Consider the following 18,166-nt stretch of genomic DNA (forward strand, 5'->3'; position numbering starts at 1 on the left):
GCAACCTTTTTTGTTTGCCGAGATGTTTTCTTGCTTCGCTCGTTGCTTTATTTGTGTTGTTGTTGTTGTTGTATTGCAGTTCTTCACAGCGGTGATACATCTCACACAGCGTATGTTTTTTTTCTCCAACCCCAACCCTCTTTTTTCCCCCTTTCCTCTTTCCCTCTCATTCTGTGGCCATGATTGTGGATGTGTGGTGTCCTTGTTTTATTTTTTGCCTGCCTCGCTCTATCTCTTTGCTGCACTCCCTAGATTCCCGTCACACAGTCCTCTGTCATGGATGACATTGAGGAATGGCTCAGTACCGACGTGGTAAGACTCTCTTTTTTTGTTTTGCTACTTTTTTTATTTCCTTTGATATGTTTCTGCTGCGCACATCACTCCTCTCAGTGGGAAAAAGCAACGCTGTCTGTGAGCAGCTGTGGTCGTATTGGCACTGAGGGATTTTATTCCGTGGCCCATCCAAGCGCCCCTATTTTCCACGGACAGTCCCGGGTTTACAGAAGCTGACCTGGTTTCTGATTTGATCCCGGAATGTCCCACTTTCCCTTAGGACGTCCCTATTTTCATCAGAGAAATGTTGGAGCGCATGTAATTATGTGACCCCCGAGCCAAGGAGATAAGTAACTATGCAGCCTTTAGAAAGACATCTGAAGGCAGCCCTGTATAGGGTGTTTTTTTTTTAATGTTTCAAGAGAAGAAGAAGAGTTTGGATTTGATATCCCGCTTTATCACTACCCAAAGGAGTCTCAATGCGGCTAGCATTCTCCTTTCCCTTCCTCCCCCACAACAAACACTCTGTGGGGTGAGTGGGGCTGAGAGACTTCAGAGAAGTGTGACTAGCCCAAGGTCACCCAGCAGCTGCATGTGGAGGAGCGGAGATACAAACCCAGTTCACCAGATTACGAGTCTACCACTCTTAACCACTACACCACACTCGCTCTTTCATGTTTTATTATGTTTTTATATATTTGGAAGCTACCTAGAGTGGCTGGGGCAACCCTGTCAGATTGTGTGTTTGGAGGGGGTATAAATAATAAAATTATTATTATTATTATGGAATAGGACATCCCTGTTTTCAAGGGAGAAATATTGGAGGGTATGCCATCCACACCTCAGCTTCATGTGGCTTGTGAACCCCTGGTGCCTCCTTTAATTCCTCCTCGTCTGTGCAGGCATTCTCCTCCAACTGCCGTTGCCCCACACTTCTCCTTAAATTGATGTAGCTCTCCCAATTTGTGTTTTCATAGCATAGGGAATCTCAAGATTTAGGGAGGAGAAACTCAGTGAGACAGCAGTAGTTGGAGGAGAATGCCCACATGGAAGAGGAGGAATTAAATTAGCAGTTCACAGTCCACATTAAGCCAGGTATGGACACGCCCTCAGATTGTGAGGGAATGCTACTGTTGAATGCTTCCCTCAAACATTTGCGTATCTCTCTCACACACACAGTTGTAGCTCAGCCAGCCCCGTTCCTGATGTGCTGTTTTTCTACCTAGAACATAGCATTCTTTACACACACACACACACACACACACACAGAGAGAGAGAGAGAGAGAGAGAGAGAGAGAGAGTGTTCTTCAAGTGCCCCTCCTCAAGGCTTCATCCACATACAAGACGGAGGCGTTAGCAAGCTTGGGGAACCTAAAGATTTGTAGAAATATGGGCTGGGGGCGGGGAGAGAATCAAGAGGAAATACCTAAGGAGGCAGGAGGCAGGTAGACCCATGAGGACCATTGCTAGCCCTACTCAGAGTAGACCCACTGAAAATAATGGACTCTACTAACAGGTTCATTAATTTCCATGGGTTTATGCTAAGTATTTGGATAGAACACAGGAATGATGGCTGGCTGCTGATGGGGAGGCGAAGGGGAAAGCAGGCAGAGGGGGAGGACGTGGAATGGAGTGTTTTGGAAAAGGGCATGGCTGGCTTTCATTCTAAACAGGAGCACTCCAGCTTGCGCCGTTTTGTTCCCAATCCTGCAGGGAACTGCAGGTGCATATTTACACATGAACACTCCCTCCTACTATAATTATTATTATTATTATTATTATTATTATTATTATTATTATTATTATTTTATAACCTGCCCATCTGGCCGGGCCTCCCCAGTCACTCTGGGCAGCTTCCAACAAAATATTAAAATACAGTAATGCATCAAACATTAAAAGCTTCCCTAAACAGGGCTGCCTTCAGATGTCTTCTAAAAGTCTGGTAGTTGTTGTTCTCTTTGACATCTGGTGGGAGGGTGTTCCACAGGGCGAGTGCCACTACTGAGAAGGCCCTTTGCCTGGTTCCCTGTAACTTGGCTTCTCACAGTGAGGGAACCACCAGAAGGCCCTTGGAGCTGGACCTCAGTGTCTGGGTAGAACGATGGGGGTGGAGACTCTCCTTCAGATATACTAGAATCTTATTTCCACTTGATTCTGCAATGTAAGTAGACCAGACCATCCCCATGAATGAAATGGTAGAAGGGACTGCATCTCTAAAGGTGAAGAGCCATGAGCATCAATAGCCTCCTCTGTGCTGGGGTGGAGGGGGGAAAGGAAGATCCCAAAAGCAGCCAAAATAACCACCTTATAAGGAGCAAGCCTATCACAACAGGGAGAGGGCTAGGCTGCAGCCTTTCTCTGTGGTGCGCTAGTTTCTACTTGAGTTTTTGTTTTGCTTCTCTTTGAGGGGCATTCAGCAATCATGTTTCTTTGCCTGACATGCTATGCAGTCCATTCTGCTGCAGGCATAGGCCAGGTCCAAGAGATGCAGCGTGAGGCCATAGGCTGAGGTAGGGGAGGAAAGTCAGAGGTGTGTGCTGGGATCATATTTATTCATCCCTCAAGTAAGTAAAGCAGCCCAAAATCAGGGAGGGGAAGGATTTTAACAGCCCTCTTTCAAACGTACTAGTTTACCTAATGAGAACTCTCTATTTCTCGCTCATGCACCCCCCCCTCAAGTGGTACATCCCAGAATCTGCTTAACCTCCCCTGCCCACCTGTTTAATTCGTAGAATGGCTCTCTAATTTGAGTGTGTGTTTGGTGGGTGGTATATCTGCATATGGAGACTGATTTTTAAAAATAAACAGAGCAAAATGTAGTCCCTCCCAGATGTTTTGGGCTACAACTACCTTCAGCCCCAGCTACCATAGCCAATAGTCAGGGATGATGGGAGTTGTCACCCAGAACATCTAGAGGGCAAAGCAACGGCTTTCTATGTGTGTTTTTTAAATTTATTTGTAATATTTTATTAAGGCTTTCTGCCATTGAATTGTTACTATTAGCAGTGGTTGCTCTGAATATAGAGTCCTGAGCTGACCAAAGAAAGGCAGGGAGGTGCACCCGAGTTTTTGCACGTGGGCCGAAATGCTGGAGCTGGAGGTGGGACTGCCCTGGCTGCTGCTGAGACGCCACCAGGCAGTAGGTCCACTGTGCTCTTGATCCAAATGATCATGCAGGGCCGGCCCTACGGTGAGACAGAGTGAGGCAGCTGCATCAGCTGCCCTGTTCACCTCTAGGCTAGCCTGCTGCCCTCAAGTGCCATGGAAGACACTATGTACGTTTCCGAGCACAATTCAAAGTGTCGGTGCTGACCTTTAAAGCCCTAAACGGCCTCGGTCCAGTATACCTAAAGGAGCGTCTCCACCCCCATCATTCTGCCCGGACGCTGAGGTCCAGCGCCGAGGGCCTTCTGGCGGTTCCCTCATTGCGAGAAGCAAAGCTACAGGGAACCAGGCAGAGGGCCTTCTCGGTAGTGGCGCCCGCCCTGTGGAACACCCTTCCAGCAGATGTCAAAGCGATAAACAACTACCTGACATTCAGAAGACATCTTAAGGCAGCCCTGTTCAGAGAAGTTTTTAACGTGTGATATTTTACTGTATTTTTGGTTTCTATAGAAGCCGCCCAGAGTGGCTGGGGAGGCCCAGCCAGATGGGCGGGGTATAAATAATAAATTATTATTATTTATTATTATTATTCTTTCATCAGCACTGGAGTAAGATTCAACTGCCAGCCCAAGTGGCTTCTGTATGTTCCTTGTGGGAGGGCACCATCCTGTCCCTCAGCTCCGGCAGCAAAATGTCTTGAGCCAGCCCTCAAGATGTAGCTTTCCTGTTTGGATGTTCAAAGCCTCGGGAATCTCCAAGCTGAGGGAGGAGAAAGTTTGGGACAGCAGTAGTTGGGAGAACACCCCATGGACGAGGGGAAATTAAAAGAGGAACCAGGGATTCATAAGCCACATTAAGCCGGGGTGTGGATGGACCCTGTGATACCTCCCTCTCCCCCTCACCCAAATACCTGGAACAGTCTCCTTTGGGGTGGCGGAATGCAGCAAATGAAGATGCAGCTTTTAAAAATAAATGAGAAGAACTTAATTATTTTTTAAATCCCTTCTATGCCGCTTTTCGTTTATAAAGCAGTTCACAATCTTTACATGAAAACAAATCAATAAATAACAACAATTGAGCCACCCAAATAGTCATTACACATAATTACAGCAAACACAGTAGCTGTATAAAACAACAACAAATAAAGCAAAATCCTCAGTGTCAGCAGTCAGGAGATTCCAGTGCAAACATCAAGGTCGTCAGCTGTCTGCAAAAACATCCCATCACTGAGGATTGCCTAATCTGCATAGGAAGCTAGTTCCAGAAAATGGGAAAACCAAACCTTAGTAGACCATGGTATGATCAGGAAGGCTCTCCCTGCAGATTACATGCCTGATAAATGCAAAAGAGGACAGAAGACCTATGGCTGCTCCAGCCTTTAATTTTGCTTGTGAAACTGCTTGCCGTTTTGTGCATGAAGGCTTTCAACCCACTGCTCAGGGGCACACTGTGGATTCTATTCCAACTTTTTACATCCAATCATTTTTCTTATAATTGATTTTTATTCCAGACCTCGGGCTGGGGTGGCGGTGGGTTGGGGAGTCACCTTTCCAGCAAATGTTTCTTAGTGACTTCTTGGCTTGCCCGTGTGATGAAGAACTTGCTTGCATTCCTGTAGTAGTCCATCCATGGCCCCCATTTTAGCGGAGGTGTAAGAAAAATGGTTATTTGGGGGTCCCTGTTTTGATGTGACCCTGACTTGAGTTGGAAAAGGCCTGTTCTCCTCCTCCTCTGATAAAAAGGACAAAATAGTGGAGACAGCCACTGCCCGTGGCACAATTGTACTTGTTCCTTTCAGAGAAGGAATATTGGTTGGTCTAGTTTTAAGGTGTGTACATCACACTAGCTGTGTACATGCCATCAACTGACTTTAATGGTGCACCTGGTTATTTTGATTGCTCCGTTCCAGTGCTGGAAGCACCTTAGAGGTATGAGCTACGCAGGGACTTTCTGAGCATGTGCTGATACTTCTTTTCTCTTCCCCACCCCCACTTTCATTCCAACTGCAGAAAGGAGACGAACTGGAAGAAGGAGTGACGAGTGAAGGTAAGCAAGCAAGCATGGGGGACACACACACACACACACACAAACTCAAGTAAAATTCTTGCAAGGCACAAAGCCACCTGCAGGACTCTGTGTGTTGTAATACCTTGGGAGTGCAGGAAAAAAGTTCAGAATGTGGCAGGCAGGATGGTCTTTAAAAGAACAAATACTTCTTAGCCGTTTTAAGAAACAGTGTATAACAGAATGCAAAATAAGCAAAAAAAGTTTTTTTAACACATACGAAGTTGACATCCATGGCAAAGGTTGATTGATTCAGCTGGGAAAACTTGTCGGGACAAATATGTCTTAAATGGTTTCTGAAAAGTGCAGAGAACGAGCAGTTCCCTGTTCTCCAAAACAACGTGGCCATGTGAGATACCTGGCGTCGGCAGGAGGGAGGGCCTGTAGTGCCCTGCATATTTCCTTGCCGCTCCCTAAAAGTTATGCAGAATGGGAGACATTTAATACTTTCTGCAGTATTCAGCTTTGGGGGCAGATGGGGCTCGTCAGCCTGGGAAGCAAGCCTGTCTAGGAGAAGGAAAACTTTGATCCTACGCCTCCGCTGCCTTGCGGCTATACTCATTCGTGAGAAACCCCAAGGAAAAAAATCCATGGTTACTGCCTTGGAAGATATCTTCGGGAGAAGAAAGGGCTAAGGAGTAAACCCTACACAATTAGGGAGTGGAGTGCCTAAGGCAGTTGAATGGCATCTTGCATGCCTTCTTCCATTAACTCCTGCAGCCAATGTGGTACCAGATGTACTGCTCTGCTTTCCTTTGGACCACATCAGCAGCCCAGGACCTTTTGCCCTGGAGAGGTCACTTTGGTGCTGCTGATGCAGCAAAAACAATGTAGGAGTCAGCAGATACGAGTTACTGGTCTCTGCAGCCATAGCAGGCGCTGTGATTCTTCTGCAGTTTGACTTCACCCCCAGAGGTGCGCTTCATTGTCTCTCGAGACAGGTGGATGCCAACAAGTTGGGGGCAGATTTTTTTTTTTTAAATGATATTTATTCAAAATTTCATCAATACATAAACAAAAACAAGAAAAACAGAAAAATACAGCAAAAAATAAAACAAGAAGAAAAAACCAAAAAAGAAAAAGAAAAATACAAATCTCAAATTACAACTTTTCATTTGCTTATTTCTTGAACTTCCTCACACCTCCCTTTTTGTATTCTAGTTTAATTCATTATTCCAGCAAATTCTTCCCATATTTCTCAGTTTTAATTTAAATAATTAATCTTCACGATCTATCTTGTTTATTAATTCAACGTAACCTTTCCCTCTTTTAATTTAATCTGTAATTCAATTTACCTTAATCTCTTTAACCTTATCTTATCTTAAAAATCTTAAAATTTCAAAGTTTACGTCATATTCATTCATATCTCCTTAAATCATTTCTACTAAAGCCAATTTAATTCCTTTCCGGCATATTCCCTGGTGTTTCATTAATGTTACACTGATTCCAAAATTAACAAAAGAATTTCCCTTGATATCTCTAATTTTTATCCAACGTCCCTTCTTCCTGGTTTCGGGTCATGTCAGTCCTTTCAGTCCATTACTTCCAGTCCATCAATCTGGTGTTCTAATATCCGAGGCCCTTAAGTCTCTTCTAGGCCCCTTCTGCACAATTTCTTGTCCTTGTTTGCGCTTACACACTTCTTTGTCTGTTGTTGATTTCTTAGGGAGTGGGTCTCCGGAGGTTTCCATCCAGTAATAGTTTCCCTTTTCCTCTGTCAGACTGGCCCCTTCCCCCCAGTCCCACTCCTTGTCATCTTTGTAGTCCAAAAAATATTTCTCCAAAAGATAGTTATTCACCTGTTTCATAGTCCCTCTAGAGTTAAGAGCTTCATTTACTTCAAACCCATCCCAGCACTCTCCAAGTTCAATCTTCCAGCACAGTAACTTTTGTTCCTGCAGGACTTTGAATCCCTCCTTTTGTGTTGTTTGAGGAGTAATTACTGCCTCTTCCTTCTTCATCTGCCCTTGGACTTGTCTTGTCAAGCCAGTTTCTTGAATTGGTTGTTGTGTAACTTCTTTATCCTTATTCCCTGTTAAATCATACTCACTGGCGACGGCACTCATCAAATCCAATTTTTCATGCATCAAATTCATTTTGTCCTGCAGCTGCTGCAGCAGGGCATTTGTCATACCAAGGGCAGACACCAAACATTCCTTCCAACTCATTTCTGTTCAAGGTCAGACAGCAGATCCCACGATCCAAAAACTTGCAGCTGTAGATCCCAGATAAACAGCAACAGCAAACTGACAAGCTCCCTCTAGGGGATACAATTTGTATCCACTTTTTTTTTAAAAAAAGTATCCAACAAAGAAAGTTACTTTCGATTTCAAGTCCTTTCAATTTTCAAATACTTTGTATCTTTAAAATACAGAAATGCAGAAGGTAGCGTTGAAGTTAATTTGTTTCTCTTCTCTTTTTTTACCTATCTGTCAAAATACTCCACTTTCAATCAATGGACGTCACAAGCAATTTCTGTCCCGACACCCCGTCCCCAGGTTTGGGATGATGGAAACTTAGATTCCTTTACTCTCCTCCTGCAGGATTAGACAGTCAAATTCCCCCCCCCCCTTTTCTCCTGCTTTCCAAGGGGGTTTTATTGGTTGTAGATGCAGGAAATTTCCAACTTTAAAGCAGTTTTCCAGGCTATTAGGTTGCAAGGTCTTTGCTTCAATCTATATACAAAAAGCGGGAAGCAGACTTCCTGTTTAAACCTTCCCGCTTGTGCCTAATTCAAAAGTTTTGCAAATTTCTTGATCCAATTCTCCGTTTTTACTCACGGGTACTTGATTTAGAGTCCGAATGTCATCAGGAAAAAGTCAGCGCTCTCCGGCGATGGCTGCGCGGCTTCCCTCCATGGAAATAGCGATCGGTTCGCAGCACCGCGCTGCTCACCCCACTTCACTCCGGAGCCCCAAAAAGGGGTTTCCTCGTGAGTAGGGGAGGCGCTCTTGGTGCTCTGCCGAACCCCACATTCCCAGGCTTCTCCGCCTGGGATTTCTAGTGGGTCCCCGCCTTCGCCGCGGCGGGAAGACCCAATTTCCACGGAGCCCGTTCCTCTGATCGGAGGAACTCCGCCATTCGTCGTTGGCGCTGACTCAGAAGTCTGGCGCTGACTCGGAAGTTTTATTTTATTTCAGGCAGAGAACACACAGACCAGGATGCATAACACCATACTGTTTTGTGTTTGTTTGTGTGCACAAGTGGTCTTTCTTAGAAGCCATTATCAGGGCAATCATCCCTTGGAGTTCAATCAAGCCCTTCTTGCAGAGTCAATGGGCTCTGATTTCTGACAAGGGAACAGTAGATCACACCCCACATTTTTTTTAGGTATCCTTGGCCACACTGGTGCCCTCCAGGTATTTTGGACTAGCAACTCCCTGTTGGAGTTCATAGTCCATGTGCAGCTTGGCAAGTGAGCAATTAGTGTTTTGACTACAGGCTAGGGAGATAGAGCACAGGAGAAATTTGCCTGGAGTAACAGGTCAGTGATTGGCTGAGGTCTCTCATATAGGCAGCATGACCTATGACATTGTTTGGCTAGTTAGGAGTATTCTGGAGAGCTTGAAGAGTGATGACGTTCGTGTCTGTATATAGTAACTTGTATGTAGCTTGTGAGTTTGCTGTTGTATATATTAAACTACAAAATCGAGTTACTAGTCGTCAGCTTTGTTGCTGATCGTTGTCCTGACTGAGCAGTCTCGATCGTTGCCTAGGAAAAACTGCCCTACTCTGCTAAGTTGTGCATCACTGAAGACGTTCAGAGGTGAAGAGACTGGTCCTAGTAGCATGCAAAAGGACTTCAGAAAGTGCTCACAGGCTTCGGAGTTTTAACACTCCCATCATGCTGTGCTGGCTGGGACTGATAGAAGCTGTAGTGCAGAACATCTGGAGAGCACCAGGTTGGCCAGGGATGTTTCGGGGCGGCCTGAGGGCCATATCCCCTTCTGGGTGACAGCAGTGGTGGGCATGGGCAGAGGTAAAAGTGGGTAGAGCAAAGAATGTGAACGTTACCTTTTCCCAGTAGATTCATTTCATACATACACGCACACCCCTTTCTATCCTCCATTCAGGCAAGCAGGAAGCATAATCAGAATTCAAGGAAACATGGCTGAGGCTTGGGAGGTCAGGGAGAGTCCTGAGGGCTCGATAGAGAGCCTTTGGCCCCCCAAGGCCTGAGGTTCTCCATTTCTGTTTTAGGGCATCTGCCGCAGGAGGCCCTTTTGCAAGGGGGGCAGTTTTGCAGAGCTGCATAGCCCCCGCAGGCATCCTCGTGCCATAGCTTGCAGCAAAGTTCCTTTAGCCCTAAATTGCAACATAAACTCTTTATTATGTTTAAAAATCTTGCAGAGTTTGACAAATTCCTAGAGGAGCGCGCCAAAGCTGCTGAAAGGATCCCCAACCTGCCCTCGCCACCTCAGGAGGAGCCCACGCCACCGACGACGGCAAACCCCCCAAGCAAAAAGAAGCCGGAGCGCTCTGAAGATGCCCTCTTTGCCCTGTGACGGTCCTTCCTCGGCTCTTCTTCCTCGTGTGCGTGTGTGGAGGAAGGCAACCGCGCAGTCCAGCGGCCTCCTTGTGCTCTCCAGCTAGCGACGAGCTCCCTTTGCCCCTCCTGGGTTCCATAGATGGCCTCTCGTACCTCTTGGAAGCGATCCAGCCCGAATAAGCTAACATTTCACAGAGTATTTACATCCAGCCTTGTCACTTCTGTGGCTGTCCTTGGCCACTCGCTAAGCTCCTTCTCTCTCGCACCCACCAACCCAGGTCAATACCAAGACCCTCTCTCTTTTTTAATAATAATAATAATGCATGAATTCTTTCTCATCTCACCTCCCTGCATTCCTGGCAGACCCAGAACAGAGTTGTGCAGAGGGCAGTCTTGTCTTTTATTTAAGCCAAAACCTCCTTTCTCCCACAAGCCAGTCCAAAGTGCAACATGCTTGGTGCATCTCTGATAGCGGTGAAGTGTGTTTAGGTGCCTGTTTCTCAAGAACCGGCGTAGCCTTCCCATAGGTTGAACACAAAAGAAATTTATCGTCTTGCTCCAGTCCCAGAATTTGGCACCATGCGTTGCCTGTTCCCCCTCCCCAGCTGGGTTGTGGATCTTTTCGTGGGATGTTTGTTTGGCTTTCTGCCCTAAGGTGGTCAACTGCAGTGAGGACTGTGACCTGGCTCTGATAGGTAGGCCGTGTTTCTTAGCGGGTACACTGTCTCTACAAGGGAGAAGAAGCTCCCCCCCCCCCCCCGAAAAATTGGCAGTCTTTAAAGTAGTGTCTGTGTTTGCCAGGTGGACTCCTGGCACACCCATACCAAAGGCCTGCTTTGCGTGGGTGTATGTGAGACACACACGCACGTGGAAAGGGGTTTAGAATAGATCCTCTGTCCTTGCCACAGAGCTTCAGAATGCAGAGGTGTCGCTGAGAATCCTGGGAGTAGGATCCGGCCACAGCTGGGCTGCTGTGTGCATTGCAAGGAAGTTGCACTTTAAATTTTGAATGGAGAAGCTTCAATGAGTAGCAAGAGACAGTGTGGTGCATAGTCTGGAATGACGACCCTTGTTGGCACCTCGGCTGCTGCGTTCTAAGTGATGGCTTTCCCCGTCTTGTCTGCGTGCCCCTCTGCCTCTGCTAGCACCCCTGAAGTTGCTGTCAGGATTTCCAGGCTGTGCCAAATTCTCGACAGGGTACTTGTCTTTGGCTTCTTCCAACAAATCCCCTGCCAAGTGGAGTTAGAGAAGGCAGAAGTGACCCTTTTAGTATAGGAGTTGATCTTGCTTGCTGTTGCTTTGCTGGTCCAGCACGACTGCCACTTCCTGGGCCTCCATACGACTGGTAACTTTGGATGATGAACCTGTATGGGTGTTTTGCCTGGAGGAGAGAGGTGCTCTGAGATGGGAGAACCCCACGCGATCCACTGACAATTTGGTGTGTGGTTTCAACCTGTCCAAGGGTATAATGTAGGGTCCATCCAGGAGGAAAGTAGCAACTGCCCCCTCCCTGGGAACACATCACGTATTTGTGCAGCATTAAATCAAACCACGGGAGTTGCGTTCTGCTTTGTGGTGGAACTGTCTGTCATATATGGTTCGACCTCCTGCCTTGCAGTTAGTTCTGCTGTTTTGATCCCAGGTCCTAGTCTTGATGTTTGACTTGGTCCACCCCCATGCAGCAGGGTGATGTGGTAGAGACCTATGGTAGCTGAGTGGGCTGCACCACTTCCTTGTTTTAAATATTCCGTACAAATCAAAAGCCAGCGCAGCAGGCAAAGGAGTGAGCTGGAATCTTTTCTTGTTACAGTGTTAGGTCTCTGTTTGCTATGAATGTTTACAAGGAGGAGTATTCAGAAAGGGCCCTCTAACAGCCGCAGTCTGAAATGATACTGCCCCATTCTGCTGCCTCTTGCACCGTCCGCTCAGCGGACGTATGCTTTTAAAAGCTCATGCAACCGGAAGCCCTGTTTTGGACGTGGCTGTTCGATGCGTTGTCTGGCCCCATGTCTAGTCCGGTTGGATGGTGGTTTCTCCACCTGCCTGTGTGGATATTGTGGCACTACTCCCAAGCAAGAATGTTTGGGTAACCTGTGTGTGTGTGTTTCATGTTGACCTTCTAACGCTGTGATCTGGCTTCCTGGCTACTTTAAGAAGGAGGACCAGGTCTCTAGCACAGGGCTCTGTCTCTAGCACGTCACCCAGAGTAGAAACCAGTTGTGTCCATTCCATTGCTTTGTAGTAGCTCAGCATTGGGGAGCCTGGGACCCTCCCAGTGTGAGTGAACTAGAGCTCCCATTATCCCTGATCATTGACTGTGAGGGCTGGGGCTTACGGCAGTTGGATTCCCAGCAACCGCTCAAAGGACCACAGGTTCCCCATCCCTGTCCCAGCAGCGTTGAGATCCCTTTAGAGGTGGATTTGTTGCAAGGAGGAGAAAAGCAGGCAGCCATTGCCAGCTGTTTTGGCAAAGCGGAGAAGAATCTCATCCGGTCTGGGCTTGGTGAGAAATGAAATGACTTATTAGTGTCAGAGAGATGCGGGCATTTTTGCTTCCACCCTGCCTAGGTGCTCCCCAACAGGGGCATTTCCTGCTGCAGGAGGAAGGTCCCTTGGCTCAGGAGCCCTAGGATGTTCCCGCGACGACCCAGCTCTTTCGCCTGCAGCTAGATGCCCTCGGAGCATGTGAACTTAGGTTTCTAGCTATGTCCTAGCACAGCCTTCCCACAACCTGGTGCTTTCCAGATGTTTTGGACTGCAGCTCCCAGAACATCTGGAGGGGCACCAGGTTGGTCTGCAACACTCACCAAACACCTGCCAGAGCTTTTTTGGGAGTTTCCCTAGCGTCTCATATCCCAATAACCTCCCATTGCTTCCTTGTGACGCCCAAACTGGGAAGTTGAAATTTAAATATATTTCATCCCTTTGTCCTTATTTCCACAGGCCTTTCTGCCCTCGGTTTTACTTCCTTGCTCTCCAACCATCTTCACCATTGCCGTATTCATAGGGGTGAAGAGAGAAGGGGCTGTCTATTGTATTAGAGGCCAAAAGTGAGGGAAGGCTCTTGACCCCAGGTGGCATAAATCCACGAGAATGTGGGACTATCCATTTAAAAAATAAATCCCTTATCTGTGTTAGGAATCACTAAATGACACTAAATTATTGTTGGGATCCTTGCTCAAACACTAATGAGGCCCATCATTTAGGCTTCGGATATTTATTTTTGGCCTGATCCTGTAGGAAGTTTCTTGGCATCATCTCCACTGAAGTGAGCGGGAACTTGTATGAGAGAAAATCCCTGCTGGATCGGGACCTTAATTGTTACCTCCCTTCACCTGTTCCTTTTTTTCTTTAAAGAAACACATCTCCTACAGCATCTTTATTAACACCTCTGTGTTCTGAGGTGTCAGAACGAAGAAAACAAATTGTTTCCGTTTAAAATATATTCCATGTGTGAGGAGGTGCATAGCATGTTCCTTCTCTACCACCACCCCCCCCCCTTTTTTTAAAGTGTTATGTGTAGAATTCAAATCTGTATAAGCCTGGTGCAATAGCAAAACCTGTTACGAATTCTTAGGCTATGAAGAAATTGTTAAATAACCACATGTGTGCCAGGCAGGAGAAAGAACCTTTAAATTATAACAAAGCATCTTAGAAATGGAAAGTGACCATTTGGCCGTTGTCCTGGCCATACAGCTGTGCGGTTGTCGCCATCCTGGTTCCTTCCAGATGTTTTGTACTGCAACTCCCACCACCCAGCTGAGTCTAATGGAAGTTTTAGTCCAAACATCTGGAGCACACAAAGTTTCCAAAGACTGGCCTCCAGCATCTGTCTCTCTGTCCCCATCTGCATTATACATTTAAAGCCGTATTACATCACTTTAAACAGTCATGGCTTCCCTCAAAAAATCTGGGAAGTGTAGTTTGTCCAGGGTGCTGAGAGGAGGCGCCTATTCTTACAGAGCTATGATTCCCAGAGTTCCCTGGGAAGAAGGAAGGGTTGTTCAACCAAACTGGGAATTGCAGCTTTGTGAGGGGATCAGGGGTCTCATAACATCTCTCAGACCCTTAACAAACCTCAGTTCCCAGGATTCTTCGGGGGAAGCCATGCCTGTTTAAAGTGGAACGGCTGTGCTTTAAACTAATAGTGTGGATGGGACCATAGCCTTTGGGGGAGACAGTGAAACCTTCCAGCTTCCTGGAAGAATGGGGAAAGAATGAAATGGGGGCAAGGAGGCTTCCAGCCATAGCAAGAAGGCCACCTTCTTTCCCATTCCCTAGTCGGAGACCTGCCTCTCTGGAGCATTTGCTACCAGCTCCTGTTGGCCCAGACCTCAAGCCTGCTGTCCACAGCCCGGAACTGGTTGTGCTAGCACAATGGCTCTCTGTAGGTGCTGCATCTTGGTAATCTGGATAAGAAGATAGCCGTCCAGTTGACACTACTGTTACAGCAGGAGAAGCTGTGCCTGGCCTTTTCCTGTCACTCCCCATCCCTGTCCTGTGAGGACAAGCAGAGGAGGAACAAGAGGGGTCCAGGGATGGGGAAGCACTTTTTCCTTTGTAAAAGAAGGTTGCCGGGGTACTAGTTGGCTGCCAACCCTTTCTCTGGGTAGTGGCTGGCAGATCAGTAAAGAAAGCATCCCCAGCACAGGAGACTGGGATATTTTAAACCTTTTCATTGCACTTTCCCCCTGCACAGACAAAAGAACGCCAGAGCTGCATCAGCGCTCACTTCTGGCAGTCTAACGTGCATCAAACCTTTAGCATTTCCCAACCTGGTACCTTCCAGATGTTTCAAACTACGTTGCCTCCAACCGGCTGGGGCTGATGGGAGTTGTCATCTAAAACTGGGAAAGTCTGATTCAGTCCCTGTGAGGATCAAAGAGAGCCGAAAGCATCCACTACTGGTACTTACTGCCAGGATAAGGACAACTGGTGCAGGGCATGGGATCCCCCTGGTTAATGGCCTATTGACCCCGCAAACTTTAAACCTTTGGCTCTGTTTTTGTGTCTCCCGCCCAAATGATCTCTGGGAAATGCCTGTCTGCAAAGAGATGAGATGCATTTAGCACAATTCATGGCACTCTCCCAACGCAACAGTTCCCAGGGCTCTTTTTTTTGCAGGAGGGGGGTGCAGATCATAAACGATGATTTTTGTAGTTTGAAGCGGTCTCAATCCAGTTTAAAATGTCTCGTGTGGATAGGTGAGCTTGCCACTAAACCACAACTCCCATCATCCCTGACCATTGGCCATGCTGGCTGAGGCTGTTGGGAGTCCCAGCAATGCCTGACATTGCCACAGGTTCCCGATTCTTAAATAGAAGTGAGGAACATGGGTGTTTATTTGAGCCGTCTTTTCAGGCTTAGCCTGGAAAGCAAACTTAACATCGTCTCATGACCTTTCAGGAGAGCACAGAAGGTATGGAGGAAGTATGGACCCAATTCTTTGCTCAACCCTCTGGTGTTAAATGCTGACTTTAAAGTTAATAGCTGCAGCCATAGAAGCATCAACATAGGACAGCTTTGGATGAATGGCAGTTGCAGGATAGCAGTCAAGAATTGGGCCCTTTTAATTATCCAGCATCTGGCGTGAACACTTGGCCTCCTTTTAACCTCCACCCTGCTTTGATACCTACAGAAGTGCGGACCACACCTGAATTTGTGATCCCACAACACCCTTTTATAATCTCACAGGAAGTGGCTTGCTTAGAAATTTCCAAATCTTCTGTACAGTCCTTTTGAACCTTAGGCATGCAGTGACTGAACCTGCCAACTATTTGGATTTTAAAACAAACAAAACACCAATCCTGGCCTTTTGTGGTCCTGGTTCCTCATATCACCCCACACTCTGTTTCCTGCTCTTATTTCTCTATAGCAAGCAAATGCTTCTACAGAACATCCTTATTCAGTGGGGTTCCTCTGCCCTCCAAGAAAATTAGAATGAGCTCCCCCCCCCCGCCACGTCTGCTAACTGTTGCAATAGCATCACCCCACCGTAACCTGTGTCATAGTGTCTCCATCTGTATATTTTTTAAAAAGCTCTAGGCGTGTCCAGATTAAAAGTGGATAATATTTATTTACTGAAAATATTTGTTTGTTTTGTTTGTTTGGGGGAGAAGGTTGGTGGGCAGGGAAAGGGAATTAATTGTTTTTTAAAAATGTAAAGACAGCTATGTAAAAATTAATTCTTTAAATGCCTTTAAAACTATCCTGGCTTCTCTCTCTCTTTCTCTCTCTCTTTCCTTTTTAGTGACGGTGTTCTTTGTGTGAGCGAAAACCTGCTACACGGTTTTTGCATCAGGATGTATTAATTAACCTGCTGTCACTTAACTCTTGTCTGTCCGTCAGTCTCTGTACATTTTTTTCCTCCTTTCATTCTTGCATGTGAAATACTCCAATAAAATACCGTTAGTGCAAACCTGTACAGTGATAACGACTAGACGTGAATGTTGGCCGTGTGGTGATGGATTGAATGTATTGCCCAGTCGCATCCCAGGATCTAAATCACCTGGAGCTTTGAACAGGTATCTTTAACCTTTTCAGACCCAGGACCCGCTTTTAAACCCCAACATGCTTTGGGGGACTGAATTCTTAATCTCCTGCTGCATATTTGCATGGTGGCAGTGCTCCTGTTGCAACCTATTTTGGATCAGGCTGTGTGACCCACAAGTAGTTCTCAACCCACAAGCTGGAGACCATTGGCTTTGAACATAAAAAGGACCTCGATGGAACAGACCAAAGACTCATCTAGCTCGCTGTTCTTTTCTCCCATTGGTAAACCAGATGCTTATGGCAAGCCCGCCCCATCCCCCATGATTGTGTTCCTAAATACCAGCAGTATTTACTCGATGACAGTTTTAAAAACATGAGGGGGGTAGAGTGAGAAAAAATCCTCTTCCATACCTCTTCCACACTACGCAAAAATTTATAACCCTCTTATCATGGTGACATCCTTCCCCTTCCAGATAAATGTCTTTAAACTAAAAAGTTCAAAATACTTTTTCCTATATAAAATTAAATCCATGCACCCACCCTGAATTGGGCCAGGATGCTAGTTTTGGTTTTGGTTTAGTTTTTCATGACTGGCCAAACTTGCAGCTGGGCGGGGGGGCGGGGGTGGAATTTATGCTAAGAAACAGGACGGTGGGGGTAGTGGAAGGAGAAGATAATCAGGCACCTTCTCGGGCAACCAGGTTCCAGGTCATTTCTCCCCTCCCACTTCAAAGTACTGAAAGAATTCTCATTGGAATGAAGGTAGGAGTATTGCAAACAGGAGTGTTACTTAACGTAGGAGGTACAGGAAAATATGTCCGATTAAATTGCAAAAGGCCTGCTCTGCTGCCCACTTTTCATTGATGTTAAGCAGCTGAATGAAACCTGCTAACATTTTAAGCATTTTAAAAAAAAAAAAATCCCAGAGTTTCCTATCAAGAGGAACTGACTGTTAAGCCGCACTGGGAGACGAATCGGAATCTGCTATTCATTTATTTCTCCCATGAGTGGTTTAGCAAAAAAAGTCCCTCTTCCTATGAGACTCTGAGAATTATATTTCTTTGCTGTGCTTTTCTTCTGTGCCCCAGAAAGAAAAGCACTGGCTCCGTGATGGGAATAGGGAGTCTCTTAACAACTCTCGGAGTCCTTCAGAAACTACAACTCCCATAATTCTTTGGGAAGAAGGCCATGGCTGTTTAAGGGGGTATCATAATTCTTTAAATGTATGCGCCCCCCCACAATGTCCCAATTATAGTTACATTTCCCAGTGTGGTTTAACAAACCCTTTTCACAGGGAGCTCTGGGAGTTGTAGCTCTGTAAGAGGAATAAAAAAGGTAAAGGACCCCTGACAGTTAAGTCCAGTTGCAGACGACTCTAGGGTTGTGGCGCTCATCTCGCTTTACTGGCCGAGGAAGCTGGCGTTTGTCCGCAGACAGTTTTCCCAGGTAATATGGCCAGCTTCTGGCGTAACGGAACACTGAAACCAGAGCAGTGCACGGAAATGCCATTTACCTTCCCGCTGGAGCAGTACCTATTTATCTCCTTGCACTTTGACGTGCTTTCGAACTGCTAGGTTGGCAGGAGCAAGGACCGAGCAATGGGATCTCACCCCGTCGCGGTGATTCAAACCACCGACCTTCTGATCAGCAAGTCCAAGAGGCTGTGTGGTTTTAGGCCACAGCGCCACCCGCGTCCCTTCATAAGAGGAATAGGGGCCTCCTAACAACTCTCTGCACCCGTAA

General features: G+C 46.5%; 1 protein-coding gene across 4 annotated transcripts in view; it reads left to right on the forward strand.

The window, feature by feature from the left end:
- Positions 1-16,349, forward strand: part of TOM1L2 (target of myb1 like 2 membrane trafficking protein) — a 56,650-nt gene extending 40,301 nt beyond the window's left edge. For 2 of the 4 annotated variants that reach the window (XM_083585744.1, XM_083585745.1), the window contains 3 exons: positions 253-312; positions 5,388-5,424; positions 9,793-16,349. In XM_083585744.1, the coding sequence (XP_083441870.1) occupies positions 253-312; positions 5,388-5,424; positions 9,793-9,947 (252 nt within the window). In that variant the 3' untranslated portion in view covers positions 9,948-16,349. The remainder of the gene's footprint in view (positions 1-252; positions 313-5,387; positions 5,425-9,792) is intronic. The other 2 variants (XR_014541504.1, XM_083585746.1) reach the window with 2 other exon arrangements.
- Positions 16,350-18,166: the final 1,817 nt, after the last annotated feature.

Source organism: Podarcis filfolensis, assembly GCF_964270895.1.
Source record: "Podarcis filfolensis genome assembly, chromosome: 14".
In the NCBI taxonomy this organism is placed as follows: domain Eukaryota; kingdom Metazoa; phylum Chordata; class Lepidosauria; order Squamata; family Lacertidae; genus Podarcis; species Podarcis filfolensis.